Source organism: Alosa pseudoharengus, unplaced genomic scaffold (genome assembly GCF_046254945.1).
Source record: "Alosa pseudoharengus isolate Yale_2024_CS ecotype anadromous, Long Island Sound unplaced genomic scaffold, YU_APseudo_1.1 YU_APseudo_1.1_scf_5, whole genome shotgun sequence".
Lineage (NCBI taxonomy): Eukaryota > Metazoa > Chordata > Actinopteri > Clupeiformes > Clupeidae > Alosa > Alosa pseudoharengus.
In genome coordinates, this window is record NW_027468837.1 from 29,619,902 (window position 1) to 29,645,966 (window position 26,065).

Below are 26,065 nucleotides of genomic sequence, written 5' to 3' on the forward strand. Positions count from 1 at the left end.
TTTTGTCTTTTTTCTATTTTTTGTTTTTTTGAGTCAGACATGTGGTCATGGGGGCAAGATGAAGTCGGATGAAGCGGTGCCATGTTCTCTGGGGTCTGGGAGGTTGTTGGAACAACCAACTCTGGTGACATAGATGAATCTAAAATATCTGAACTTTCATCAAAGTTGCAGGCATCACAGAGAAAGGACAAGACCTGATAATATCTCCACTTCGGGACATAGACTTCGTCAGCTGCTGTCCCAAACTTGTTGCTCTTAAGCACCATGCTGTGCTCCCGTGTGAAGACAGTCCTCAGATTTTTGAACTTTTTCTTCACATCTTCCTCTGAGGAAAAAAAAGACAACAAAGGATTATTATAACACATACATACACACACACACACACACACACACACACACACACACACACACACACACACACCTCCTATAGCATCCCTCATATAGACATGGTGTAACACACAGTCCTACATCACATCATCTTTCCTGCTGTCTAGTACCATACTGTACATGGGCTTTCTTCATTGATGCTTTATTCCAAAGCCACTTATGTTTATGTTTAAGGTTCTTGACTGATAGTTTTGTCCAAAGTGATTTTAAAATGACATCAGTAAACCTTACATAAACATTAAAATAAAGTTTAAAGTAGTCATATAGCCTAAATAATAATGATAAATAGCAATATTAGTAAAGGATTAAAGCCAATTTCACACAATAAAAACAATAACCATAAACATATTCAAGCCACAGCTCTGTAAGAATTAACATAAAAGTCATTAAACACTTTTTGAAGATCCCAAAACTATCACCAGAGCGAAGAGCAGTCAGTGAATGTTTCCACCAACAAGGGATCACAGAAGAAAAGAGTCTTGATTGAACCACTTCAATGATTTACTGTACTGTGCATGCACCCTAGGACATAGAGGTGGACACGCAGTGCTAGCACAGAGGCTGAAACCCATGGATGCTAGTCCAGTATCTGTCACTAGCATATCTCTTAATGCATCAGGGATGAGGGTTCCTCACTGCACTCCTCTCTCCCCAGTCCCCCCCACACTGGTCACCGTTGCACTAATAGGGACCAGCCCTCTTCTAGTGCCCAGACAGCCTGTTGTCTGCTCCTGACATTTGCTATTGTTCAAATGACACACATTATCTTAACATACTCTGGCTGTTTATCTCTTTTTTCATTTTACACACTCAGTTGCTCATTAAAATCCGGAACACATTGATCTATGGCTTTCCTTTATTTTCCCTAAAAAGATTTCCATATCCATGTATGTGTATGTCTGTAGTCTATTATCAACTTGAAGCTGGCCAGGCTGACATGGAGCTTCTTTAAGCAGTCCTTCCTAAAGCAGATCCTCACTGAAGGTATTGCACACACTCAATTCATGGGCAAACACTTAAACACACATGGACTCTCTGGCAAATTTACATTGTTTATTATGTCTGCGTTGTTGCAGGGGAACGCTATGTGATGACCTTTCTGAATGTGCTCAACTTTGGAGACCAGGGTGAGTATCAGACACACACACACACACACACACACACACACACACACATTTCTGGAGCAGATAGATAGATGGAAGAGGAGCTTAAGTCATTGGGGTTTTCAGTTTATCAGAAGATTCTGATTTTGTTTACCAAAATACAGAACTCTTAACAACACATGTGACACTGGGTTATCCTCTTCCTCTCTCCCCTCCCTCTCTGTAGGTGTGTATGATATTATAAATAATCTGGGCTCCATGGTAGCACGGTTCCTCTTTCTCCCCATAGAGGAGAGCTTCTATGTCTTTTTCGCAAAAGTGCTCGAGAGAGGGCAGACTGTCCATCAACAGAAACAAGTAAGTACCCAGCACAGGCTTTTACCACAACACTGGTTTTGTCCAGTCAGGGTACAGCTTAAAGGCAGCATGGCCTCTGCACACAACACTGGTGCTTAGCATGTTGGATTTGTTGTCATGTAGGGGGAGGTTGCCATGGCAGCAGATGTGCTGGAATGCCTGCTGAAGCTGGTGCTTGTGATAGGTCTGATCATCACCGTGTTTGGGCAGGCCTATTCTCATCTGGCACTGGACATCTACGGGGGAGACCTGCTGAGCAGTGGGACAGGTGTGTGTGTGTGTGTGTGTGTGTGTGTGTGTGTGTGTGTAACATAGTAAAGCTCAAGTGTGCATGTAAGACAACCTGTAAGAAAGTGTTAGAGAGTGGCCTTTATCTTTATTAACGTGTTTGTCTGTCTCTCTGTGTGTAGGTCCCTCTCTCCTGAGATGCTACAGTGCTTATGTTCTGCTGTTGGCTGTGAATGGAATCACAGAATGCTTTACTTTCGCTGCCATGAGCAAGGAGGAGGTGGACCGGTAACTGACAATAACACACACTAAACAGATTACACACATGAAATAGCTCCCTACTAATATTATCATAACTGTATTAGTAAATAGTTTGTATTGTTCTACATACACATGAACACATTCTATCTGTGTCTCTCCCTCTGCAGGTATAACTTTGTCATGCTCGGTCTGTCTGTGTGCTTCCTGCTGCTCTCCTATTGGCTGACGGGGCTGTTAGGGGGCGTTGGCTTCATCCTGGCCAACTGCTGTAACATGTCCTTGCGGATCGCACACAGCCTGGTGTTCATGCACCGCTACTTCAAGGCATCTCCCTACACCCCACTGGTTGGACTTTGGCCTCGTCCTGCCCTGCTGGGCAGCCTGGCTGTCAGCTACGCCCTTACAACGGTTTCCGAGGTAACAGACACACATCACCATGGCGACTGTTGTTGTTGTGGGAATGTCTACGATATTCGCCAATGCCAATTTTGCAAAATGCCTCAGTCAGTGAGACATATTTTGATCTGTTGCCCTGCCTTGAAAACCAAAAGACAACAATTTTATCATCAAAATTCTATAGCTGATGTTTTTAGTAAGGTCCCACCTTTGAAGGTTTTAGAATATCTTATTAGCATAGATTTTAAAAAACATATTTAAGTTTCTGTAACACACAGTGCTCTGGCCATTAAATAGCCTTAGTTGCGGAAATGGCCTTAAATTAAACAAACAAACAAACAAATTATATTCTCCAGCCAACAATGGGCGTCGCCATGACACTTCAGTATTCAGAAATACGTTTTTTTATTCCGGTCGAAGCTGCGTTGTAGTGATTTTAATGTGGTAGACAGTGCTTGACGTATCCTAAGCTATGTAAAAGCAAACTTTTATATTTTTCTGTCAGTCCTATATTATATAGAATATCCACATTTTGTGCAGAATTGTGAACATTACGAAAGAAATTAAGTTCCGGATTCTGGATTTTGGCCCAGTATCCATATTGATATGTATAGACAAATACAATATCTAAATCTGATCTGTATGTTCTTACTGTATGTACTGGCTGTGACCCTCCGTTCATTTATTTGTGTTCATTGTGCCACTGTGGGTGCATTTGTAGAATAGTGGTATTAACAATGTGTAGTGATAGAATTGAGGGGCACCAGTGTTTGCAGGCACTATGTCAACAAATTCAATCATGTTTTATTTGTGTCTTTGAACTTATATGGTCGGTCGATCATGTTTTAATTGTTTGTGGGTTTCTAATCTTTCTTTTTTCTTTTTCCCCCGTTCCAGAGTGTGTTATGCTGTGATGGGGGCTGGTTGCTTAGGCTAGTTCACATCGCCGTGGGTGGGGTGTGTTTGCTTGGAGTGATGGCCACTGCATTTGTCACCGAGACGCGGCTTGTGGAGTTCATTAAATCGCAGCTGCTGCCTAGATACAGCAAAAAGCACACTTGAAACTCTGACCACAGAACTCCCTCTCACCACTGCAGAACTGTGGGCACTGTGCTGGGGGGCTGTTCCACAAAGCTGGATCACTCAGTTAGCCTGATAATGGCATAACCTGAAACAGAACACTCACATTGCTTATGTTATCTCTAGATTTTGGATAAGACAGAGGTTAGTCCACCAAGCAAGATCAATGGAAGATCCTAATAGATGCATTTAATAACACCTGCAACCGAACATATTGCTTCGGTCCATCTCCAGAGTTTTGCTGTTTCCAGGTCTAGCCCAGCATAGTTATCCAGCTAGCTCAGGCACAATGAAAACGTGGCACATGAGTTTGGCATCAGAGACTCATCGCACCCAGTGTGGGGATTTGAGGAGGACCTTTAAAGCAGCACTGTGTCCGTGATGTCATTTATATTTTTATATGTGGCTCTAATTTGTATGTAATATAATATAAATCAGACAATAAAAGAGGGCTGAGGAACTTTCACACTTCTTTGTCTTTTTTTGTAACACTATAATAACAATAAGTCTAGATTAGTACTGGTATTGATTAATTAGCATGACGTTTCTATAAAAATGTATTGGCAGTGTAAAGCTGATGATACACGGGCCAATTTATTGGGGAATGTTGGGAACAGGCAACAGACACAACCAATTAGATAAGAGCACACCAGGGTGTCAGCCACAGCAAAAATGAACACTGAAACATTTGCAGCTTTCACTCTGGTCTTGACTTCAGCATTTATTTCACTCAAGTAAGTATAAGTTCTATAAGAGGATTTGCCATTATTTATCCATTTATAAGTCAAAATAACCACACTATTCGGTCATAATTGTTTTTTCAAATTTATTTTAAAAATGCTAGCCAACTAGCCTCTATGGTATATGTTATAAAGATGACTGACATACAGTTGTGTTCAAAGAAATAGAAGTGTGGTAAAAAAAAAAGTGCAAATATAATAATAGTGCAAATATAATTCAATAGTTTTTATTTCCATATTTCAAATGTAATAGAAACATTACACATTCAATTCCAGATCAAATTATTAACAAATGTTTATTAAGTCTGCATTGTTTTGTTTTAACAGACTGAACATTTAATCACTTTAATTCATTGAACTAATACTAATATGTAGAAGCATTCTTTTGGATAACTGCTGCACATCTGCATTGCAGAGTCAACCAAGTTCTGGCATCTATGAACAGGTTCTGCCCAGAATGAAAACACCACATTCAGTAAATTGTTGGGTTTCGCTTCAGAAACTGCATTTTTAATGTCACCTCACGTTTTCAATGAAGCTGAGGTCAGTAGATTGAGCCGGCCATTCCATTACCTCAATCTTTTATGTCTGGAACCATGAACCATTCTCGCTTACTTTTGTGCTTGGAGTCATTGAGCGTGGTTCCATGCAGCCAATAAAAATGATATGATAAACAGGTCCCACACCGTATAATGAAAAACATCCTCATACCATGATTTTTACACCACCATGCATCAACTGACAACATGTCAGACAACCCCCGAGTACTGAATTTAAGCCAATGTACACAGTAACACATAGTCAAATTACTCTTCATCCAATGCGGTGTGAGCCAATTCAATTATTTGCCTTTTCAGCTTTCTTGCTTTGCTCTCTGGCAGGTCATCCAAAATATTTTCTACGTAATGCAAAAACCCTGCATGTGGTGAGGAGGCCTTTCTTTTGAGGACACCAAGGACAAAGTCCATGGCCTCAGACGCATTGTCTATTTTTTGTCTTTTTTCTATTTTTTGTTTTTTTGAGTCAGACATGTGGTCATGGGGGCAAGATGAAGTCGGATGAAGCGGTGCCATGTTCTCTGGGGTCTGGGAGGTTGTTGGAACAACCAACTCTGGTGACATAGATGAATCTAAAATATCTGAACTTTCATCAAAGTTGCAGGCATCACAGAGAAAGGACAAGACCTGATAATATCTCCACTTCGGGACATAGACTTCGTCAGCTGCTGTCCCAAACTTGTTGCTCTTAAGCACCATGCTGTGCTCCCGTGTGAAGACAGTCCTCAGATTTTTGAACTTTTTCTTCACATCTTCCTCTGAGGAAAAAAAAGACAACAAAGGATTATTATAACATGTAGTGGTAACACAAAGTTGACATGACTCATGGAAAATTAAGTGTGACTATTCAAATTCTAGGGAAATACAAGGAATCACAAGCTGTGAGAATCACAATAACAGATTCTGTTACCTTACAATAACATTAAGTTACAGGAGTTAGTGCAGTAGACATAACGTTACAACTGAAAAGCATAGTGCTAACGTAAAACATTTTACAATGCGACTCACCATTTATCACAGTCAGCTCATCAGTGAGCTGTTGACAGAGCTCTTGCAGGGCTTTTTTCTTGATGTCTCGATTTTTGTACAGTTCAGCCCTTGGGTTCCACAAGTACTCGTGTCCTGAATGTGGATTAGTTCATACAATAAATCAGACTATTACAATTCAGAAACAAATAAATAAATGAAATCATGACCTACAACAACGCCCATATTTTGCGATAACTTTGTTAACAAAAACCACCGCTAGGACCTAGTTAGCTAACGTAAATCCCATGCAATGTCAACGGAGAGGTGGTAGGCTAACGGCCGTTTACACTTTACTGGGGAAAAAACGATGTCTTACTTACGACCTCAACACATTCAAAATAGATGTTTGTTGGTTTTTGTTTAAGCATTTATGATGTAAAATACCTAGTTTGGGTTTCAACATAACAACTTACCGCTGTAAAAAGATATAAGCAGCTTCACTTTTTCTTCGCTCCACTGTCCGTGAAACACTGCCATCTTTGTTGAAAATTTCAGAAGGTCTTATGGTCATGTGACTCATTGCTGATTAGATGATCTCAGAAAGTTGCCCGGAAGTAGAGTTGCGCAAGTGTCTAAACAAGTTGACACAAGCAGAGACTTTCTAATGAGGAGACACAGCACTCAAAACATCCAAAACAAATGCATGGGGTTTTTATAGTTGCATAATGCATAGTTTGTAATATGGCGTTGTCTACACAAAAAATTTAGATCTACACATACCCCACCCATACCACGGCAAAACGTCGACATGTGAATACATTGAGCCAATCATGTGTTGTGTTGTGAATACATTGAGCCAATCATGTGGTGTGTTGTGAAGACATCGTGCCAATCATGTGTTGTGATCTCGCTGCTGGAGCAAGATTGGTGTAGTGAAGCCTTGCTCACATGCATTTCTGCCCAAGATGCCCGATTCTTTGATACAAATCATAGGCCTACAGATAGAAATCAAAGTTTTTTTTATATATAGAAATCAGAACTTTGATTAAATAAAAAATAATGTTGCCTCAATCTCAGTGGAAAAGTGTCGCTCTGCAACATTGCCTGGCAACATTGCCCAAAAAGTTGTAGCCTACTGTATCATCATCATGCAAAGTTAAGATATGTAGGCCTACCAGTAATACCCAAAACACACTGTTAAAACTAGACTAGGGCCTAAAAATCGTACATCATACATCATCAAGTGCAGACCCTTCTTATCCTGGGAATCCAGAAATCCAGTACCCTGGAAATCCAGAGTTCTCGCGAGAGCACAATGGAATTGTCTCTGCGAGACACTGGCAATGAGCAATGATGCACGTTACTTTTACCCCTTGCATCCCGGGGAACCAGCTAAACTGATGAAGACAGTGCTGCAACGTTGGAGGACAGTAAATATTGGTCGTAGTGTTATCCGATTGCGTCGAAGTCCGGAATCATTCAGAGTAACTGAAGAATGCTATTAAAATTGTCTCCTTAATCCCAAATGGAGACACAGTTGACCGAGTAGATTCCAGTGTAGTTAAGAGCAGGTAAAAACTTGAGGCTGGCTTGCGAAAGAATAGTTCTTTATTCTGGATGTAACAACAGAGTTCTGGTAACCCTGTTGTACAGCACAGCACAGTGTTGCAAGGTGAAGCCAAGGTAATGAACTGAAGCAAAGAACTAAGAAACTCTTGGCTAATTATAATACCAGAATATACATTCACGTCTGGGGTCAAATTGGAGGGGGGGGGGGGGGGGGGACGGGTAGTGATATAGCCTTATTCAATTAAGATGTCTCCTGTGGGGGGACAATTAGTTAGGTACACCATTTGCTATTGTAAAGTGACAACATTCTGTCTGCTTACAATAAACGTCCTGTCCCCACAGTTTCTGCAGTATTTTAAACAAAGAACCAAAAGAATGACATACAGAAAACCACTAAAATCTAACAGTCTCTAACATCCACCAGCTCCATGATGTCGTCATGGAGGAGTGGAAGAGAATTCTAGCAACCTGTGAAGCTCTGGTGAACTCCATGCCCAAGAGAGGCAGTGCTGGAAAATAATGGTGGCCACACAAAATATTGACACTTTGGGTACAATTTGGATATTTTCACAAGTTGGACATACTCACTTACTTGTTGCCAGCAGTTTAGACATTAATGGCTGTGTGTTGAGTTATTTTGAGGGGACAACAAATACACTGTAAAACAAGCTGAACACTCACTACTTTACAATGTAGTAATTTCTTCAGTGTTGTCCCATGAAAAGATATAATAGAATATTTACGAAAATATTAACTCAGTTTGGTCCTCATGAGTTCTACATTTTGTTGCTCACCGTACACCCTCCACATTAGACTCTCTCTCTCTTTCACACACACATACGAAAGGCAGAAAAGAACAGATCTCAGCTTGTCAAGTTTTCTTTGCGTGTACACGCTGGTACTATAAAAGATAGCTTTGTCTCAACATGGTGTGTGTAAGAAAGGACATTTTGCATGTTTGTGTAAGCTGTGTGTGTGTGTGTGTGTGAAAGAGAAAGAGAAAAAAGAGTGTATAACATGGAGGGTGGGCAGTGAGCAACAAAATGTAAAACTCATGCGGACAACATACTATCGAGCCTTAGAAACTGCCCCCGACTACAGGAGCTGCAGCACAGCACTCTCTGCGGGCAGATCTCCAGACCAGAGACTGGCTACTGCTACAAAGTCCATGACTAGATGTCCTTGAGTGTGGATAGAAACAAGGAGAAAATGGTTAAGCACCAGTCCCTACACCAGATCCCATTGCATCGGACTACCTTCTGAAGTTTGTCACCTGCAGCTGTGCAGGCGACTGTGACACTCTCAGGTAAAAAGCAAGGAGTCAAGTGTATTTCTGCTTGTTGGAACTGTCAGGGTTACTCTTGCCAGAACATCAACCAGCCAGATGATAACAGGAGTGAGGGAGTGCAGGGGAGTTGAGGGATGAAGTTTGTTAAATCTTAATCTGATTAAGGAAGTTTTCTTTTGTAATTGTTCAATAAAACCACTTGTTGGATTTTTTATGGACTTGGAGTCATTTTTACACAAAACTAATGGCTGGGATAGATTCAGCACCCCTAAAAATCCCTAGTTAGACATCTCAAAAGCTGGCCCCAGCAGTGGCACGACTGGCTGGGGCACCTGCACTGTACGCCGGCGACCCGGGTTCGATTCCCGCCCCGTGGTCCTTTCCGGATCCCACCCCGACTCTCTCTCCCACTCACTTCCTGTCAGTCTCCACTATCCTATCTGAGTAAAGGCATAAAAAGCCCAAAAAATATACTTAAAAAAAAAAAAAAGACATCTCAAAAGCTAATATTGGTTATATTTTATTATTTTCGTCCAGACCCTCTGGGCACCCCAAACTTGATGGGCTCTCCAGGCGTTTTCCCCAGGATTTGGGCGTGGATAAATTGGGAGGTGTTACTAGACACCTATAGGAACACATAGTAAAAAAAGCTATTGGTACGAATTTAAAAAAAAAAAAAAGTAATTTGTGAACAGATGGCATACTTGATTGATAGTGGTTGTGAATGCGGTCCAGAAGTCACATGTTTTTCTCACGCTTGTACATTTCTTCAGCTTGAAAAGAAAGAGGAAAACAAACACTTCCACTCCACACCCCTATGACCTCACACAACAAACACACACACACGCACACACACACACACACACACACACACACACTCACAAACACATACATGACCTCACACTACAAACACACCTTTACTCTCTCAAACTTAGATTGAAGACAAGAGCATGGTGTAGAGATCTTGAGTTGGAGTAGCCTATAATGGACTAGTCCAGATTCTTGAGTTTCGTTGTGGTTCTAGAGTTTCAGTTTCAGAAGTAAAGCAGCAGAAAAGTTGACTCAATGAGAGTTATGCTCATAAAGTTCAATAAGGAAGAAAAATTCTGGAGTCGGACAATACCATTTGTAATGACATGGATATAATTACATTATGACAACAGAGGGGTTGAGGGGAGGAGTCGCTGACTCAGATCCTGGCACACAGAATTACAGGCCACTAGGGACCCATGTGTGTGTGTTTATGAGGCTGGACTGAAGTATGCGTCATTGTGTGTGTGAGAGAGAGATGAGATAATCCAGACTCCGAGGAAGAAGAGAGGACGAGAGACAGAGAGAGGGGAAAGAGCAAAGAGGAACCAGACCAAGAAGAGAGGACGCTGCACGGGACAACTACAAAACCCACAAGCACCATGTCTCAGGTAGGACTAGCATAAGGAAGCCAGAGTGTATTAACTTCACTTTCTACTGTGTGTGTGTGTGTGTCTTGACGAGGTGCAGATAAAGAGAATCCAGAGAGCAGTTTCTGTTAATAAAGGCAGGAGCCACTCCTATTTCTGCTGCTTATTTTGCAAGTTTCCCAGTATTGTTCACCACTGCATTTCGTCTTCTCTTCCTCTCTGCATCTTTCTTCCTTCAACCTCTTGTTCTTCTTCTCTTCCTCTCTGCATCTTTCTTCCTTCATCCATCAGATGGAAGAGTGCGACGACGAGCGGGCACAGCGTCCAGAGGTGCGGGAGGAAGACCTACTGGAAGCGAGGAATCAATTGGCCGAGAAGAAGGAGGTGAAGAGCAAGACCTTCGAGGTGATGGAGGAGTGCGGTGAGTAGAGTGGAGCGGACTGATCTGCTGATGTAGCACTGACCCAGCAAAGGTGCCTCCACACTGGCCAGACAAATTGCCAAACAACTCCAAGCAACACCAACTTAGTTGGACCAGTGTGCGGCGTCAGTCCGTGTTTGTTGGTGTTAGTCGGGTGAGTTTTTCAAGTTTGATCAAGTCCAGTCGCACATAAACATCTGTTTTGTCAGTTACTGTCTGGGTAGTGTGGAACTGGCAGTAAGTGTTCTGAACACTTAAGACTGCAACCAACTACACCCAACATTAGCAGACACCGAGGTGCTGTCCAGGTCAATAGGGTGTGTATTTTAGCTGGTGGGCGAGTGTGGTCAGTAAAGACCTTCAAGGCACTGGAGGAGTGTGGTAAAGGTAGAGTGGAGTGGACTGTCACCTGCCAATGCAGTGTTGTGAGACTGCGGAGATGCTGTCCAGTTCTATATGTGAGCTGATGGTTGTGGATGGAGTACAGTGGAGTATAGACCCTTTCATGGAATTTTCATTATCAGCATCATAGTTGGCCCCACAAGACTTCCTTTTTAACATTCCATATGTTATCTTAATGCAGAGGAAGTAGATTGGGGCCCAAATAGAATGTTCAAGCATTGTTTTTGTTTACCTTGTTGAAAGGGTCCATAGTATGGTGGGGATGGAGTACAGTGGAGTATAGTATGGTGGGGATGGTTTCTTGGTGTTTTATGCCTCCAACGTTGTCTTCAAGGTAGCGCTGCCTGGAAGGCACTAGGGTTAGCCATGGGTTAAGGTTAGGGTTAGGGTTAGGTTTAGGATTAGGTGCCTTTAAGTCAGCGTTGGCAGCGCTGCCTGGAAGACGACGTCGGGGGCATAAAACACCATCGAGCGGTGGGGATGGAGTACAGTGGAGTATAGTATGGTGGATTCTGGTCATGTAGAGTGGACTGGACTAAACTGATGTAATGATGTAGCTGTGTCAGATGGAAGTGCCAAGACGCTGTCCAGTTTGTATGTTTCAGTTGATGAGCAGTAATAGCTGAATAAAGTAGATGCCTTTGACGTGATGGAGCAGTGTTATGATTAAGTGGAGTGGACTACTGATGCAGCGTTGTTCTACCGGTAGTAAGTTAGATTGCTGAGACGCTGTCCAGCTCAGTGGAGTGTGTGTTTGAAGTGATGGGAGGTTATAATGGACTGCGACTGACCTAATGATGTAGTTGTTCCAGTAAGTGGAAGCGGACACTGTCCAGTTCTAAGGGGAGTGTGTTTGTGTTTCGCTCAGAAAGAATGTGCGCCCTTTGGGATTACACAATATTTCCACTCCATATAAAGCTGTGCAGAGTATAGTAGAATAGAGCAGTAGCCCAGAGAGATGGGGGGGCACATAAACACACACTTTTTACAGGGTATGGTGTGGATGCCCATGGGTCTACTTTCCTCTATGAACGTTTTTGTTCGGCCATCAAAACACATACTTCTGTTGGAAATTACCTAGGATAGCACTGACAAAATTGGTCCTCAACTATGTAAATTATACTATAACTGTGAAATGCATTCTACAGTGATTTAAAATAAAATAAAAAACGTTAATTTATATTAATATATATAAATCAAATAAAATGTTGTTTTCTGTAGGCTTTAATCATTTTATTTTTTTGGAACAAGTAAATATGAATGAAGCGTTTTGTATGAATGCACATTGGATAACTAGAGCTGGAATATAGGTTACACAGGTTTCAAAGTTGCATCTTGCACAAGTTGGCAGGCAGAATATACACACACATTTGATACAAAGGAAAGTATCTGACCGTTTACTCTCTCCCTGTGTTTGTTGTGTGCAGAGCGTGCCGGCAAAGCAGCTCCCTCTGTGTTTAGCAAAGCTCGCGCAGGAACAGAAACAGCATTCAACAAACCAGGCAAGAAGTAATACCAGAGGACATCCCTCTACAGATATCCCGACGTGTTCCCATCCATTTTTAGTCTTGCACACAATTACTCTAAAACTCATGTGTTAATATGGGGAGGAACTTTTTTTTTTTTTAAATAAAGTTTGCATACTTTTGCTATAGTCATGTAGAAGCTTTGTGTTGATTCTTAATGAGCATTATGTTGATTTGCCCAAACAATGAGCACGATGAACGTCATTTCTCAAATCCATGATCGGCTGACCGGTTTAGGAAGTGATAGGGGTATGGATTGGATAAATTGAAAGAGGTGGATTGATTTGGATATTGTTCCATTATACCATTAGATTGATTTATGGTTGTGGTGACACACAATCCACTATTTTTTTTCTTTATTTAGAAAAATGACCAAGTAGTCAATGGTTTTACATTTTTTTTATTAAAGAACATAAAGTTAAACATATAGACATTCTGACAAAAGGTTTTTTCAAAACTATCTCCAACAGTAGACAGTACAAGTGAGAGAACAGAGAGCAAATCACATTGAAGCAGAGATGAGAGTTATTTCATGAACTTGGTGTGTTGGTCCTGTAAGATCTTGGCGGAGGACTTGGCGTCATAGAAGAGCTCGTTGATCTCCTCCACCTGTTCCCTCTCCACACTCTCCTTCCCCTGCACTCGCCCCAGCAGGCTGGCCGGCGTCAGCAGCTGGACAGCATACCTGAGGTGCACAGAGAAAAGGGGGCAGTATGGGGTTATGCAATATACTGACTGGGGCCAGAGACTTTCTAATGAGGGGACGCAGCACTCAAAAAATCCTCCATAGAAATGCATGGGGTTAGTTTGTCTACACATATCCCAGTGTCTTATTACACTTTCTAACTTGAGGAGACAAGTTTTAAATAGGAAAATTACCGGAAATCTTAGTCACTTTTAAACGTGATGCTAGCAGGCGAGATGCTAATGGTCTAATTCGATTCAATGATCTATGCTAGGCTGGAGCTAAAAGTGGTATCGCCAGACTAAGAGAACAGCTGGATGAACTGGAGAAAGTTAAAAATCAATTGTTTAACTCAAGGGGAGGTGGAAAATGAGCGTAATTCCCAAAATGGTGGAATATCCCTTTAAGGGTTTACACATGGCATGGCATCACTGGTTAAAGCCAAAGAGATACGCCCCTTTCTGAAATGTTGTAATATCCTCCTTGAATTTTGCACCACAGGCTTTGTGGTTTGTTTGCTCTGCATCGGTTGCCTTGTATAACCTTGTTTATTCTGGCCACGTCAATAATCAAAAAAAAAGAAAGAAAGAATAGCCCTGGATAGCTGGGTCTGAGAATCCCAATCTGCTATGAATTATATAGCTGTTGCTTTCTAGTCATGTGACTGCACAGCGATCACTGATTTCTAAATCCAAGTGCACACTTGTATTTGACTGGCAGTGGCCCAAAGCGTACTTCATGTAAAGCACAGTGTCGTTACCTTAGCGTGGTCTTGGTGCCGATCTCTCCCAGGTGTGCCAGAGCCTCCTCACTGATGGTAATGCCTTCAGTCTGTGCGCGAATCTTAATGATCTACACATGAACAAACAAACAAACAAAACAATTCACTTCAAAAATGGAGTACTTTTTACCAGGTCCTGGTCATAGTAACAAAGCATCTACAGTGTTTGACTGGTAGTCATAAATGTCAGTCTGAAGCCAACGCCTCTCTGAGTGCTCACCTGTTTCATCTCCTGTGGAGTGTAGAGCATGGTCCTGATGATCATGACTCTGTCCAGCAGATCGAGAGGGATGCCATGAGGGGAGGTGATGTCCTCCGTTCCCCTGAGAGAGAGAGAGAGAGAGAGAGAGAGAGAGAGAGAGAGAGAGAGAGAGAATCAGACATCCATCAATCAATCATCTATCTATTTATTCCAATTTCTTTATGTAGGAGCCCATAACAGCATGCTTTAAAAGTCTACAAACACACATACAAACACACACACACCTTATGAGGCAGTTGCCGCGGTTGGAGGCGAAGACGACGATGGGGGCGATGGAGCTCTCCAGGGCGCGGTGCAGGTAGGTGAAGCACTCAATGTCCAGCATGTGCACCTCGTCCACAAACAGCACCCCCGGCACCAGCTCCGCCACACCCTGGTCTATGTATCTGTTCACCACCTTATTGATCTCCGCTCGCAACTTATCTGCACACGCGCACGCGCACACACACACACACACACACACACACACACACACACACACACACACACACACACACACACACAGAGCAGTGAATACAGATTCAAACACCACTAACGTACACATACTGTAATTTCCAGTGTATTAGCCACATTGCGTATAAACTGCAGGACATTTTATTGCAAATTAAAAAAAAATGCAGTGCCCAATAGCCCAATGAATCACAATCAAATCATGACCCAACCCGGGTCTCCAGGGTACTAAACCTGCAGCTTGACCGCAACGCCAAAGAGTCACCCCAATTGCCATGGCAGTCAAAGTGCATACTCAACCGTAGTGATGGCACACCTCGGCTAATAGTCAGGAAATTACGGGTACATTCATTCAATCACTCACTCTCTCTCACACACACGACGCATGTTTTTAGAACATGTGTGCATGTGTTAACGTGTGTTTATAGGTTACCTGTGATTTCTGTCTTCTTGGGCTTCATCAGTTGTCCCATCATTGACATGATGTCCTGTCCTCCCTAGAATACACATATATAGCAAAATCAGTTGCACTCGTTCAGAAGATAACAAATGCAGCTATACCTGCTCAGCAGATAACAAATTCACCTGGTCAAAGTTAGTTATAGTTGCTCAGGAGCAGGGCTCAACTTTAACTTTTAGAAGTGGTTAAAAGTGGTTGCCAGCTTGGCAAACAGGGATGGGATTTTGGTTGCCAAAGCCAACCAAATCTGGTTGCCTCTTGTAACAATTTGGTAGGCAAGGGCAACAGGGCAACCATTAATTTCGAGCCCTGCTCAGGAGGCAGCCAATTAGCTTCTTCCCTACAAATACTATCACATCAAATGCATGGCAATATCAGAAACTCAGGCTGCCAATAATTTTTTCTCTCATTTTTCTTAAGCTCCCGTCCCCATGTTGGGCTCATTAAATGTCTGTGTACCTGTGGCCTGGCGTTTGCTATGTCCAGGTCGTGGAGAGTGACGTCCTGGATGATCTCCTTCTTCTTGTGCACGTCTCCTTTGGGCAGTGGGACATACTCCTCAGCCTCTAGGTCAAACTCTGTGGCAAACGTGTCACAGCGTCCCTGCCTCTGAACAACCAATCACAGCACGGATTAGGCAAGGCAAGCATATTGAGGGAGTACTACAGGCTCAGAAAAGAGTGGACCATTTGTCAACTAAACAGGAGACTCAATGTTGGAGAGTTATGTTTTTCACATACAGTAAGTGTGTTTATGCATTTGTTTACCTTGACTGCTCCACTGTTGGCTTCGATGTAGATGACATCGCCTACCTCCACCCTCTCCTTCTGCAGACTCTCATAGATACTTGGATCCAGCTACAATCAGAGCAGGCAGACACACACATTATTGGTCCTAAAAAGCTGGGTAATTCCATCATGAGCACATTCAATACCTTACAGTACATTATATTATATCTAATATTAGATGGCTGAGCAAATCTCTCCTTGAGCTGACCTTGAGCTGCTTCGTGCCTTTTCCCGTCTTGAGGCCGATGATGACATGGCTGATGGTTTTCCCGTAGCCACCCATAGGGTTCTCCGTCTCACAGGGAGACAGCTCTGTCACCTCCCCCTCATACACCTCCTTAGTTTCTTTAATACGCAAGCCTACACACACACACACACACACACACACACACACACACGCACGCACACACACACACGCACAGAGTTACTGACTCACCTCCACACTCTTAACCCTCTTAAGACCTAGTGTGTGTGTGTCAACAATTCAATACTTAATAAACTTCCACTTGCATAGAAGCATTACTGTATACACATGTTCAAAAGCTCAACTGATCCAATCAGTAGCCACGTTTACATGGACACTTAATCCATGGCTCAATTGAAATAAAAAATGACACAGATAAACACCTTGATCGAAATAAAACTGACAATCCGATTAGATATTTTAATCAGAATGAAAGGGGTGGAGCATTTCCGTTCTTATTCCTATTGAACAGCCATGTATAGTGTCAATCGGGTTGCCTGCTGTAGCTTCTTAGGCAAAAGCAAAGTACCAACAGTTATTTCAATCAAAAGATTCTAGGGCAAAGTAAACCCCTGATCAGAATTGAACATATCCCATGTAAAACAGATGACACAAAACACTCTATATACCGGTAAATGGGGCTAGTAAAAAAGTCTCACCAGAGCATTCTCCATGAAACCTGTAACATTATATGGGGGAGGTTGCCATGGCAGTGGATGTGCTGGAATGTCTACTGAAGCTAGTGCTCCTGACCTATTTCACAGCAGCCATTTTGGCATGAATTAGTAGGGCAAGAACAGGGCGTTCAGACCAAGAACGATGATGATAACTATAACGACATTAGCATCCACACTGACCAACAATAAGAAAAGTCTCTGCTCATGTTGATGAATGTGATGTCTAAAATATAATGGATTCTGATTGACTGTCAGCTTTTTATCGTTCTCAAAATCATTCGGAAAGTAATCCCCAACGATATCGTTCTTCATGTTGTTATTGTTATAGTTTGTGTGTGGATGTTGCCATTCATATTAGCTAGAACTACACTGTTGTTGTGATCATAATGACGTCTCTGCGTGCAGAAAGTGTAGCAGAAAGAACACCTTAATTAATGTCATTAGTAACATCTAGGCCTACCATATATTTCATGTCAAAAATGACTGTTGTAAAAAAGGGTCCATTGGTCTGATCACAGTGTTCGGGCAGGCCTTTCATCTGGCCCTGGGCATCTACGGGGAAGACCTACTGAACAGTGGAACAGGTGCGTGCGTGTTGACTCACCAATAGCCCTTCTGAAGTTCTCCATCAGCACCTCTGTTTTCTTGATCTCTGTTGAGTACACCTCACTGCCCACCATGGGACAGAAGGGCACTTTATTCCCCAGCTCCTGAGCCATCGCCAAGGCAAGTGCCGTCTACACACACACACACACACACACACACACACACACACACACACACACACACACACACACACACACACACACACACACACACACACACACACACACACACACACACACACACACACACACACACACACACACACACACACACACACACACACACACACACACACACACACACACACACACACACACACACACACACACACACACACACACACACACACACACACACACACACACACACACACACACACACACACACACACACACACACACACACACACACACACACACACACACACACACACACACACACTAGTAAACCTTCAGTGTGATTTATGCCTTTTATTTTATCTTCTTCTTCTGTCCAGTCTAATATTTATCATATCATAATGTGTGTTTCCTTATGAATCACTACTTTCTGTTCTTTTGATTGATTGCAATCTGTACAGCACTTCAGTGTAAGCCGTGTATAAATGTGCTTTAGAAATACATTTTTACTTACTTACATTTACTAAGCACACAATTTAAAGCCAATATTCATGGATTTCATTGTCTCTTTCCACTGGTGCATAAAATCAAGCATCTAGATCATGAATGCAGAAGTGCTTGATTAATACACCTGTGTTAAAGGGACCTGATGAGACCCATGAATAGACTTTGAATAAATGTCAGGCTACATCATGACTTTAACAAAGTTATCTGATGAACAGATTCACTCCGAAAATGTGAAGGAGGGAACATAAAAATATATTATATTTGCTTGACTCACCTTTCCAGTTCCAGGAGGTCCGGCCAGCAATACAGCTCTTCCTGCCATTTTCTTGGAGCGAATTAGTTCCACTATGATGCCACATGCCTAGAAATGGCAAAAATTACATATTATAGAAAACGCCAAGTCAAGTCTACTCAAAGCGGCCTAAAGGGCAAAAAACATAACAAAATATACGTCAAAGCCATTTATGTGAGTTTATAAACACAGCTTTCTCCATACACTAAAACAATTTATCCAAATGTTATCACATTAACTGATAGATAGATAGATAGATAGATAGATACTTTATTGATCCCCAAGGGGAAATTCAAGGTCTCAGTAGCATACAGACATCACACACAACATTCACTAACAGCAGAAAAAGTAATAAAAGTAAGCTTATATAATATAAAAAACACAACTAAGCAATAAGCACAGTAGAAGATAAAGAATATACTAAAATACAAATTATACTAAATAACACTAAATCTAAATCAAGTCTAAAACAGTATCCACATAGTGTGCTTAGGGGTGATTAAGCATGAGGCGCTTGCAGTGAGGCAGGGACTGAGCCTGTGATTCTCTGTGCATAGTAAGGTAAGGTGCTCTGTGAGAGTGAGTGTCATGGTGATGGTGCAAATGAGTAAGTCCAACAGTGCAAGAATAAAGTCTAGAGACCAGCATAAAAAAGGACATATAACTTATATGTCCTTTTTTTATATTATAAGAGAGTAGACAAGGTAATATACAAAAAATATATAGAAAAACTATATCAGTGCAAGAATGGGTTGACGTCCCATGATATTAACATGGGACAACTCACTTTTGGAAAGCGTAATGTGAACAGTTAAATCAGTCAAAAGTGTTCGCTGAATATTTTGCTAAAAACAGAAGATGGAAGTATCTAAACAGCAGGAAAGTCTGGGAAAGCAAAAGTGAACAAGTAGTGTGTTTACTACTGCAGCCGTTGCTAGGCAATATTCACAAGCCAAGCGATGTTGCCTAATACTAGCTTAACTGATAAAGGTTAATGCAAAGAGATCAATATCATAAACGACATATAACGCAAGAGCGTTTACTTTGGCTCTATCAAATTGTCATGTCATTTTTATCATACTCTTGGTAACTTGGTAATCTAGCTCAATGAATAAGGGGCGTTAGCTACAATGCTAGCCAGCTTTCCATAGCTAGCTAACCAACCACATGCAAAACACGGCATGGCTCGAGCTAGCTTGCTAGTTAGTTAGCTATGCTCTATATCTGTTGCTGAGGGACGTGGAAAGCTCTAGAAGTAAAAATCCCAGAACCCTGTGTGCCTTCATAACAACTTAGCCCGTTTGTATAGGCCACAGTGTTGCTATCAGGACGCATGTTAACAACGTTGAGTTAACGTTACCTCTCTTGCAGTCTCCTGTCCCACCAGGCCTGATGCACTCTGCTTCGCATTACCGGCATCGTCTAGTCCAAGACCTTTCACATGGCTGTGTGAGGCAATACGCTGGGTTTTCGTGGTGCTTTTCACCTCTTCTATCTTCATTGTTTCTGAAAATGTACACAAATCTAACTACAATGACTTCAATAGGCAACTTTAATTCAATTCAATTCGGCGCGAAGCCCCTTTCTAATGCTGGTCTTCTAATCGTGTCCGGAGTAACCAAGGCAATTGGGGGAAGTTCCGCCTTCGCATTCAAGCAATGCAACGATTTGTCAGATGGAAGTTCAGTTCCTCTTAAAAACACTCCGACTGTGTATGTGAAATACCCAGGTTAGGTTACATATATGTTTCTTTGCGAATTACAGTTTCTGTGAAAATAAATAAAACTATATCTGAATGAATTATACAATTATAATAGTTAATGGTTGTACAATGTTTTCGCTGATTTTATTTTGAATAACTTACAGTAATTATGTTCATGTTATCGTTTAATTATTTATGTGGCATAAACATGGAACCGAACAGAATTATTAAACATCAGGCGGAATTACATAAATGAAACACCGGAAGCGTGTTGTGACAGGACACTTTCTTCTGCCGATTTTTCGCCCAGTGAGCGCAGAATATAACCCTTTCAAATCTTCAGTTTCAGTTATGTCATCTTCTCCAAGCACTGTGGTTGATCGCTAGTTGAACCCTATTGTATGTATAGGTTTTATGAGGATTTTGTCCCCAAAACGTGTTGTCTCATTTGGACAACTACTGTTAGGAGTAAAGTTCAGGTAACGTTAACTTAACTGGACTGTTGGACAATCATGGCTGACGGAGAAAACGAGGGTAGTACTACAAAAACATTAAATTTCAACGTTGGAGTGTTGGGGCATGTTGATAGCGGTAAAACGTCTTTGGCTCGAGCACTCAGCAGCACAGCTTCCACTGCTGCTTTTGACAAGAATCCACAGTCCCGTGAGCGTGGGATCACGCTAGACTTGGGATTCAGCTCGTTCACCGTGGACCTACCGCAGCACCTGGAAGCCGAATGTCGCCCACGCGGTTATGACAACCTGCAGTTCACTCTTGTTGACTGCCCGGGTCATGCATCCCTCATCCGCACCATCATTGGCGGTGAGTCCAAAATGATCACAGTTTGTTCAAGTAGGCCTATTTGTGTCATGATCAGTGTTCAGTTAGTTTAACTGGGTTCACCCCGTGAAAGCCAATTATCAAGAACAGAGAGGACACAATTGCAATAGCATATTATACACCATATGCTAACTCATCATAAACATCAATGTTGTCAATGCCAATTTATTTATATAGCACATATAAAAAAAACAGCAGCTCACCAAAGTGCTGTAAAAATAAAAAATAATAGTAAAAATAGTATAGTATGTATATATACTTTTTTGATCCCTTGAGGGAAATTTGGTCTCTGCATTTAACCCAATCGGTGAATTAGTGAAACACAAACAGCACACAGTGAACACACAGTGAGGTGAAGCACACACTAATCCCGGCGCAGTGAGCTGCCTGCTACAACGGCGGCGCTCGGGGAGCAGTGAGGGGTTAGGTGCCTTGCTCAAGGGCACTTCAGCCGCGGCCCACTGGTCGGGGCTCGAACCGGCAACCCTCCGGTTACAAGTCCAGACCAGTAGGCCACGGCTGCCCCAATATAATAGTATAATATCACAAAACCACATCCTCTCTTTCCTTGTTCTCTGTATGAATTCATGGCTGTCTGTGTTTGTGTTGTGTGAGGAGTTTGCACCGACGTCACGTTCTGGCCGGTAACTATGGTAACCCAGCACGCGCGGCCATATTGGCGATACTCAGTAAATGAAGTACAATGGAGTATAATGCACTTTGGATATCTTACTTGATTGTAGCGTGTCTAAACAACAGAAAAGCTCATCAAAATGCGTCTAAGATGCAAAGGCATATAGGGCAGGACTTGGACCACAAGAAAAGGCGCGATATTTCGAGAAATTACGGATTATTGGCAGCGCAGATCCATACGAGTTGGGTTAGGGAGACGAAGTACCAAGTTCAACCACAAGCGCCCCCCTTCCTCTGATAACTTCTGGCATTATTGTCCCTTCTCCCTTTTTTTTTAATAACTTTTGGAAGTCGATACCTACACCAGATGTTTTTCTCAGACTGACCTATTTGTACAACCTAAAACACGGCAATAATTAACCATTTTCCTTGACGATGTTGGGGATTTACTTCAGTGCCTAATGCTTTCTAATGAGGCGAGTATCTCCAATATGGCGATGTCCAGATCTGATGACACGCCGTGCAAACCCCTAATTGTTGATGCTGTGTATGTGCAGGAGCTCAGATCATTGACCTGATGGTGCTGGTTGTCGATGTGGTGAAAGGGATGCAGACACAGACAGCAGAGTGCCTTCTGATTGGCCAGCTGACCTGCTCACGCATGCTGGTCATCCTCAACAAAACAGACCTTTTGCCAAGCAACAAAAGACAGAGTGCCATTGAAAAGATGACCAAGAGGATGCACAAAACTCTGGATAACACCAGGTACACCAAGGCACAATACAAAAAAATCTCTTTAACAGACAGACAGGTACTCAGTGAATCTGACTCTCTTGAAAGGGGCTTTACTACGTTTTTTCCGTTTTGGCTGTTTTAATGGGTAGGTTTAAAGACTGCCCTGTCATAGCTGTGGCAGCTAAGCCTGGAGGTCCTGAGGCTGCAGATACAGATAAACCCCAAGGCATCCCTGAACTGATAGAGGTGAGAATCCTATATATTTGCAAATAAATATGTGCAGTATGATATAACATGGAGGGGAAGGGCTGGACTGATGACCCCTTTTGGTCTGCCTCTATGCTGCTGCTGTTGCACCAACAGTACATGTGCATTATTGTAATTATGTAACAGTGTTTGAAGTGCATACACATCACAGTAATTACTACTGTGCTAGCACTTCCTTTAGGTACTATTACCAATCCTGACCGTTTGTGTGTGTGTGTGTGTGTGTGTGTGTGTGTGTGTGTGTGTGTGTAGGTACTGAAGCAACAGGCTTTCCTGCCTCAGAGGGACTCCACAGGCCCCCTGCTAATGGCTGTCGATCACTGTTTCTCCATCCGAGGCCAAGGCACCGTCATGACTGGCACTGTCCTGCAGGGGGCAGTGCACATCAATGACACTGTGGAAATCCCAGCCTTGAAGGTAAATAGTTTCCTCTCTCCATGTCATTCATCTCCTCTTTCTCTCCCTCTCCTTTTCTTTCACACATACATACACTCAATGATATACAATCTTTCTTTTGAATCAAAAGTGTCATTGGACAGTTACTTAAATTGAAGTTCTGTTTTGTCTACTTGGCTGGAAAGCTCAATGTGGACAATGTAATTACTCTGAGATTGAGTAATTACTCTGAGATCTGTAATTAGGTGCTAAAGCTACTGTAAAACTGTTTATAGTACCAATGAGTTGTGTAATGAGTTATCAGCCACAGCAGCGTTAACCTGTGGGATGTCCCTGCTCAGGTGACTAAGAAGGTGAAGTCCATGCAGATGTTCCGGCGGCCGGTCACCATGGCAATGCAGGGTGACCGCGTGGGCGTATGTGTGACGCAGTTCGACCCCAAGCTGTTGGAGCGCGGCGTGGTGTGTCTGCCCGGCTCGCTGCACACCCTCCACGCCGCCCTCGTCCCTGTGAACAAGATCAGCTACTTCCGTGGAGCGCTGTCCAGCCGTGCCAAGTTCCACATTAGCCTCGGCCACGAGACCGTCATGGCGCGCGTCTCCTTCTTTGGTTCCTCAGTGGCAGCTCCGGTTGGCCAGGCCGGAGATGAGTCAGGCACTGGCACCCAACCCGGCGACAAGGCCGCAGTCGAGGCGGGCTTTTGCTTTGACAGGGAGTACTGCCACCAGGAAGAGTACATCGCTGGTCAGAGTGAGGGCCAGGACCCCGAGCAATGGGCCCTGCTAGAGTTTGAGAAGCCGGTCACATGTCCGCCTCACTGTTTGGTGATTGGCTCGCGGCTGGACACGGACATTCATGCCAACACGTGCCGATTGGCCTTCTACGGGAGGCTCCTGCACGGAATGGAGGAGAAGAACTATGCAGAGACCACCCTGCCCCGCCTTCTCATCAGCAAAGACAAGCAAAGAGAGGGCTCTGTGGAAAGGGTATGCTACTAAATCCACACACACACACACACACACACACACACACATATGGTTTGACATACATTTTCTCTGTCCCTCTCTATAAATGGAGAACAACTATTTATATATACTATACAGAAACTGAATACTTAATGGGAATATATTAATTCATTAGACTGTATACTTATAGGGCAAGCGTTTTTACATATGATTCATTATGTAACATTTTACTCTTTTTGTCACTTCTATTTTTCTGTTGTCAGGTGACCGATGACTACACTGTGATTGGCCGGAATCTGTTTAAGAAGGAGACCAACCTGCAGTTGTTTGTGGGGTTGAAGGTCACGCTGTCGTCGGGGGAGTCTGGGGTGATCGAGGGTGGCTTTGGACAGAGTGGTAAAGTGAAGATTAGAATACCAGGCAAGTCAAGTTTTTATTTTATTTGCACATTTCATATGACAAGCATAGATTCTATGTGCTTCAAAGTAAAGACCAAAAGTACACAACAAAGGTGAGCTAAGAGGACAACACGACTTAAGATATATATACACACACAAGAACACAGTGAGTTATCACTTTTTCCCAAGCGCCTCATCATTCTGATTTCCTCATCAGTTACTGATCTGTGTATACACACACACACGGACACACACACACACACACACAGATACGCAGATATGCATCAATTTTTTTCCTTTTTCTCTCTCTTTCTCTCCATCAGAGGGGTTGAAAGAGGAGACGAAGCAGCTCCTCTCCTGTGGAAAGAAGAAAGGAAAAGGAGGAAAGGGCGACGCGGTCAAGGAGGAGGAGCCCAAAGGGGACTCTCAGCCTGTTTTAATCCACCTGCGCTTCAAGAGATACATCTTTGACCCCAAGAAGAAGATGGTCCAGTCCTGACCACTATAACTGTGAGAGGCCTCAGAACATTCTGGAACTCTGAAGGTGGCAGTCAGACACTTAAAGAACTGAAGCCAGTCACACATATTCACACACACACACACACACACTAAAAAATGTATGTAATTACCGGGTCTAGTTTACTGAGGTGTGAATGTCTTACACACACACACATACTCACAATCAATCTTTAGTCTCATCAACTTTCTCATCAGTTAGTTCATAGACTGTGACCGTGGCCTCTGCTGAATGTCGTCTGTGTTATATACTGTATACATGGTATATATAAACGGTCAAAAGTTTGGGGTCACTTAGAAATGTACATTCCACTCCCATTTTAGACAGAATACCAGCTGAGATCAGTTGCATTGTTTTTTTAATCAGGGCAGCAGTTTTCAGATTACATTATGTACTTACATAATTGCAAAAGGGTTCTCAACTGTTGAAAGTTGTAGAAAGAAATGGCTGATCTTTAATGCAATATCTACATTGCCCATTATCAGCAACCATTCATCCAATGTTCCAAAGGCACATTCTGTTTACTAATCTGATATAATTTTAAAAGGCTAACTGAGAAAACATTGAATAATCCTTTTGCAATTATGTAAGCACATAATGTCTGTCTATAATGGAGTTGACCCTGAGAACTTTTGACTGGTAGTGTACTTCTTCTACACTTCCCACCAACCAACATGTAGGATGATGACATCAGCTTGGTGTTGTGCAGATTAATGAAGCTGGGAACCAATGAAGTGCTCTTGTTAGAATGTGCATGTACACAAGTCAATATTTTGATAGTGTGTGTGTAGTCCAGAAAGAGGGAATGTGTGAGAATGAGTTTGTTGTGTTTGTGTTAACATATACAACAATGTATGGGAGTAAATGCTGCTGTCAAACCCCAAGTTTGTGTGCCTGTTAGTTCTCTTTTGCAACTTCCAATCAGATCAGCAACGATGCTGTTAAAGGTAATAATGTCACACCTCAGACACATGACTATTATTAGATGGAGAGAACTACATGGAAATGCATACTATGGGGGAGCAGTTTTCCTGGCGGTCGGGGGGGTGTGTACTATGGT

At 42.5% G+C, this 26,065-nt stretch overlaps 5 protein-coding genes across 5 annotated transcripts; 3 read left to right on the top strand and 2 right to left on the bottom strand.

The window, feature by feature from the left end:
- Nucleotides 1-402: 402 nt before the first annotated feature.
- Nucleotides 403-4,278, top strand: LOC143103761 (man(5)GlcNAc(2)-PP-dolichol translocation protein RFT1-like). The gene is made up of 7 exons (XM_076267572.1): nucleotides 403-1,371; nucleotides 1,464-1,514; nucleotides 1,717-1,847; nucleotides 1,971-2,115; nucleotides 2,258-2,363; nucleotides 2,504-2,753; nucleotides 3,630-4,278. The coding sequence occupies exons 2-7, from the start codon at nucleotides 1,478-1,480 to the stop codon at nucleotides 3,792-3,794; spliced, it is 834 nt and encodes a 277-aa protein (XP_076123687.1). The 5' UTR covers nucleotides 403-1,371; nucleotides 1,464-1,477; the 3' UTR covers nucleotides 3,795-4,278.
- A 473-nt stretch (nucleotides 4,279-4,751) lies between these two features.
- Nucleotides 4,752-6,846, bottom strand: LOC143103721 (uncharacterized). Its single transcript, XM_076267513.1, has 3 exons — nucleotides 6,552-6,846; nucleotides 6,118-6,231; nucleotides 4,752-5,867 (listed from the first exon to the last, which is right to left on the bottom strand). The coding sequence occupies exons 1-3, from the start codon at nucleotides 6,613-6,615 to the stop codon at nucleotides 5,359-5,361; spliced, it is 687 nt and encodes a 228-aa protein (XP_076123628.1). The 5' UTR covers nucleotides 6,616-6,846; the 3' UTR covers nucleotides 4,752-5,358.
- Nucleotides 6,847-10,208: 3,362 nt separating this feature from the next.
- Nucleotides 10,209-12,812, top strand: mustn1a (musculoskeletal, embryonic nuclear protein 1a). The gene is made up of 3 exons (XM_076267785.1): nucleotides 10,209-10,356; nucleotides 10,627-10,756; nucleotides 12,586-12,812. The coding sequence occupies exons 1-3, from the start codon at nucleotides 10,348-10,350 to the stop codon at nucleotides 12,669-12,671; spliced, it is 225 nt and encodes a 74-aa protein (XP_076123900.1). The 5' UTR covers nucleotides 10,209-10,347; the 3' UTR covers nucleotides 12,672-12,812.
- Nucleotides 12,813-13,066: 254 nt separating this feature from the next.
- ruvbl1 (RuvB-like AAA ATPase 1) lies at nucleotides 13,067-20,185 on the bottom strand. The gene is made up of 11 exons (XM_076268325.1): nucleotides 19,913-20,185; nucleotides 18,535-18,621; nucleotides 17,636-17,768; nucleotides 16,319-16,470; nucleotides 16,090-16,179; nucleotides 15,782-15,931; nucleotides 15,296-15,359; nucleotides 14,637-14,835; nucleotides 14,371-14,473; nucleotides 14,130-14,221; nucleotides 13,067-13,369 (listed from the first exon to the last, which is right to left on the bottom strand). The coding sequence occupies exons 1-11, from the start codon at nucleotides 20,051-20,053 to the stop codon at nucleotides 13,210-13,212; spliced, it is 1,371 nt and encodes a 456-aa protein (XP_076124440.1). The 5' UTR covers nucleotides 20,054-20,185; the 3' UTR covers nucleotides 13,067-13,209.
- Nucleotides 20,186-20,523: 338 nt separating this feature from the next.
- On the top strand, nucleotides 20,524-25,889 carry eefsec (eukaryotic elongation factor, selenocysteine-tRNA-specific). Its single transcript, XM_076268776.1, has 7 exons — nucleotides 20,524-21,076; nucleotides 22,285-22,492; nucleotides 22,612-22,708; nucleotides 22,982-23,146; nucleotides 23,467-24,111; nucleotides 24,354-24,510; nucleotides 24,812-25,889. The coding sequence occupies exons 1-7, from the start codon at nucleotides 20,767-20,769 to the stop codon at nucleotides 24,985-24,987; spliced, it is 1,758 nt and encodes a 585-aa protein (XP_076124891.1). The 5' UTR covers nucleotides 20,524-20,766; the 3' UTR covers nucleotides 24,988-25,889.
- Nucleotides 25,890-26,065: the final 176 nt, after the last annotated feature.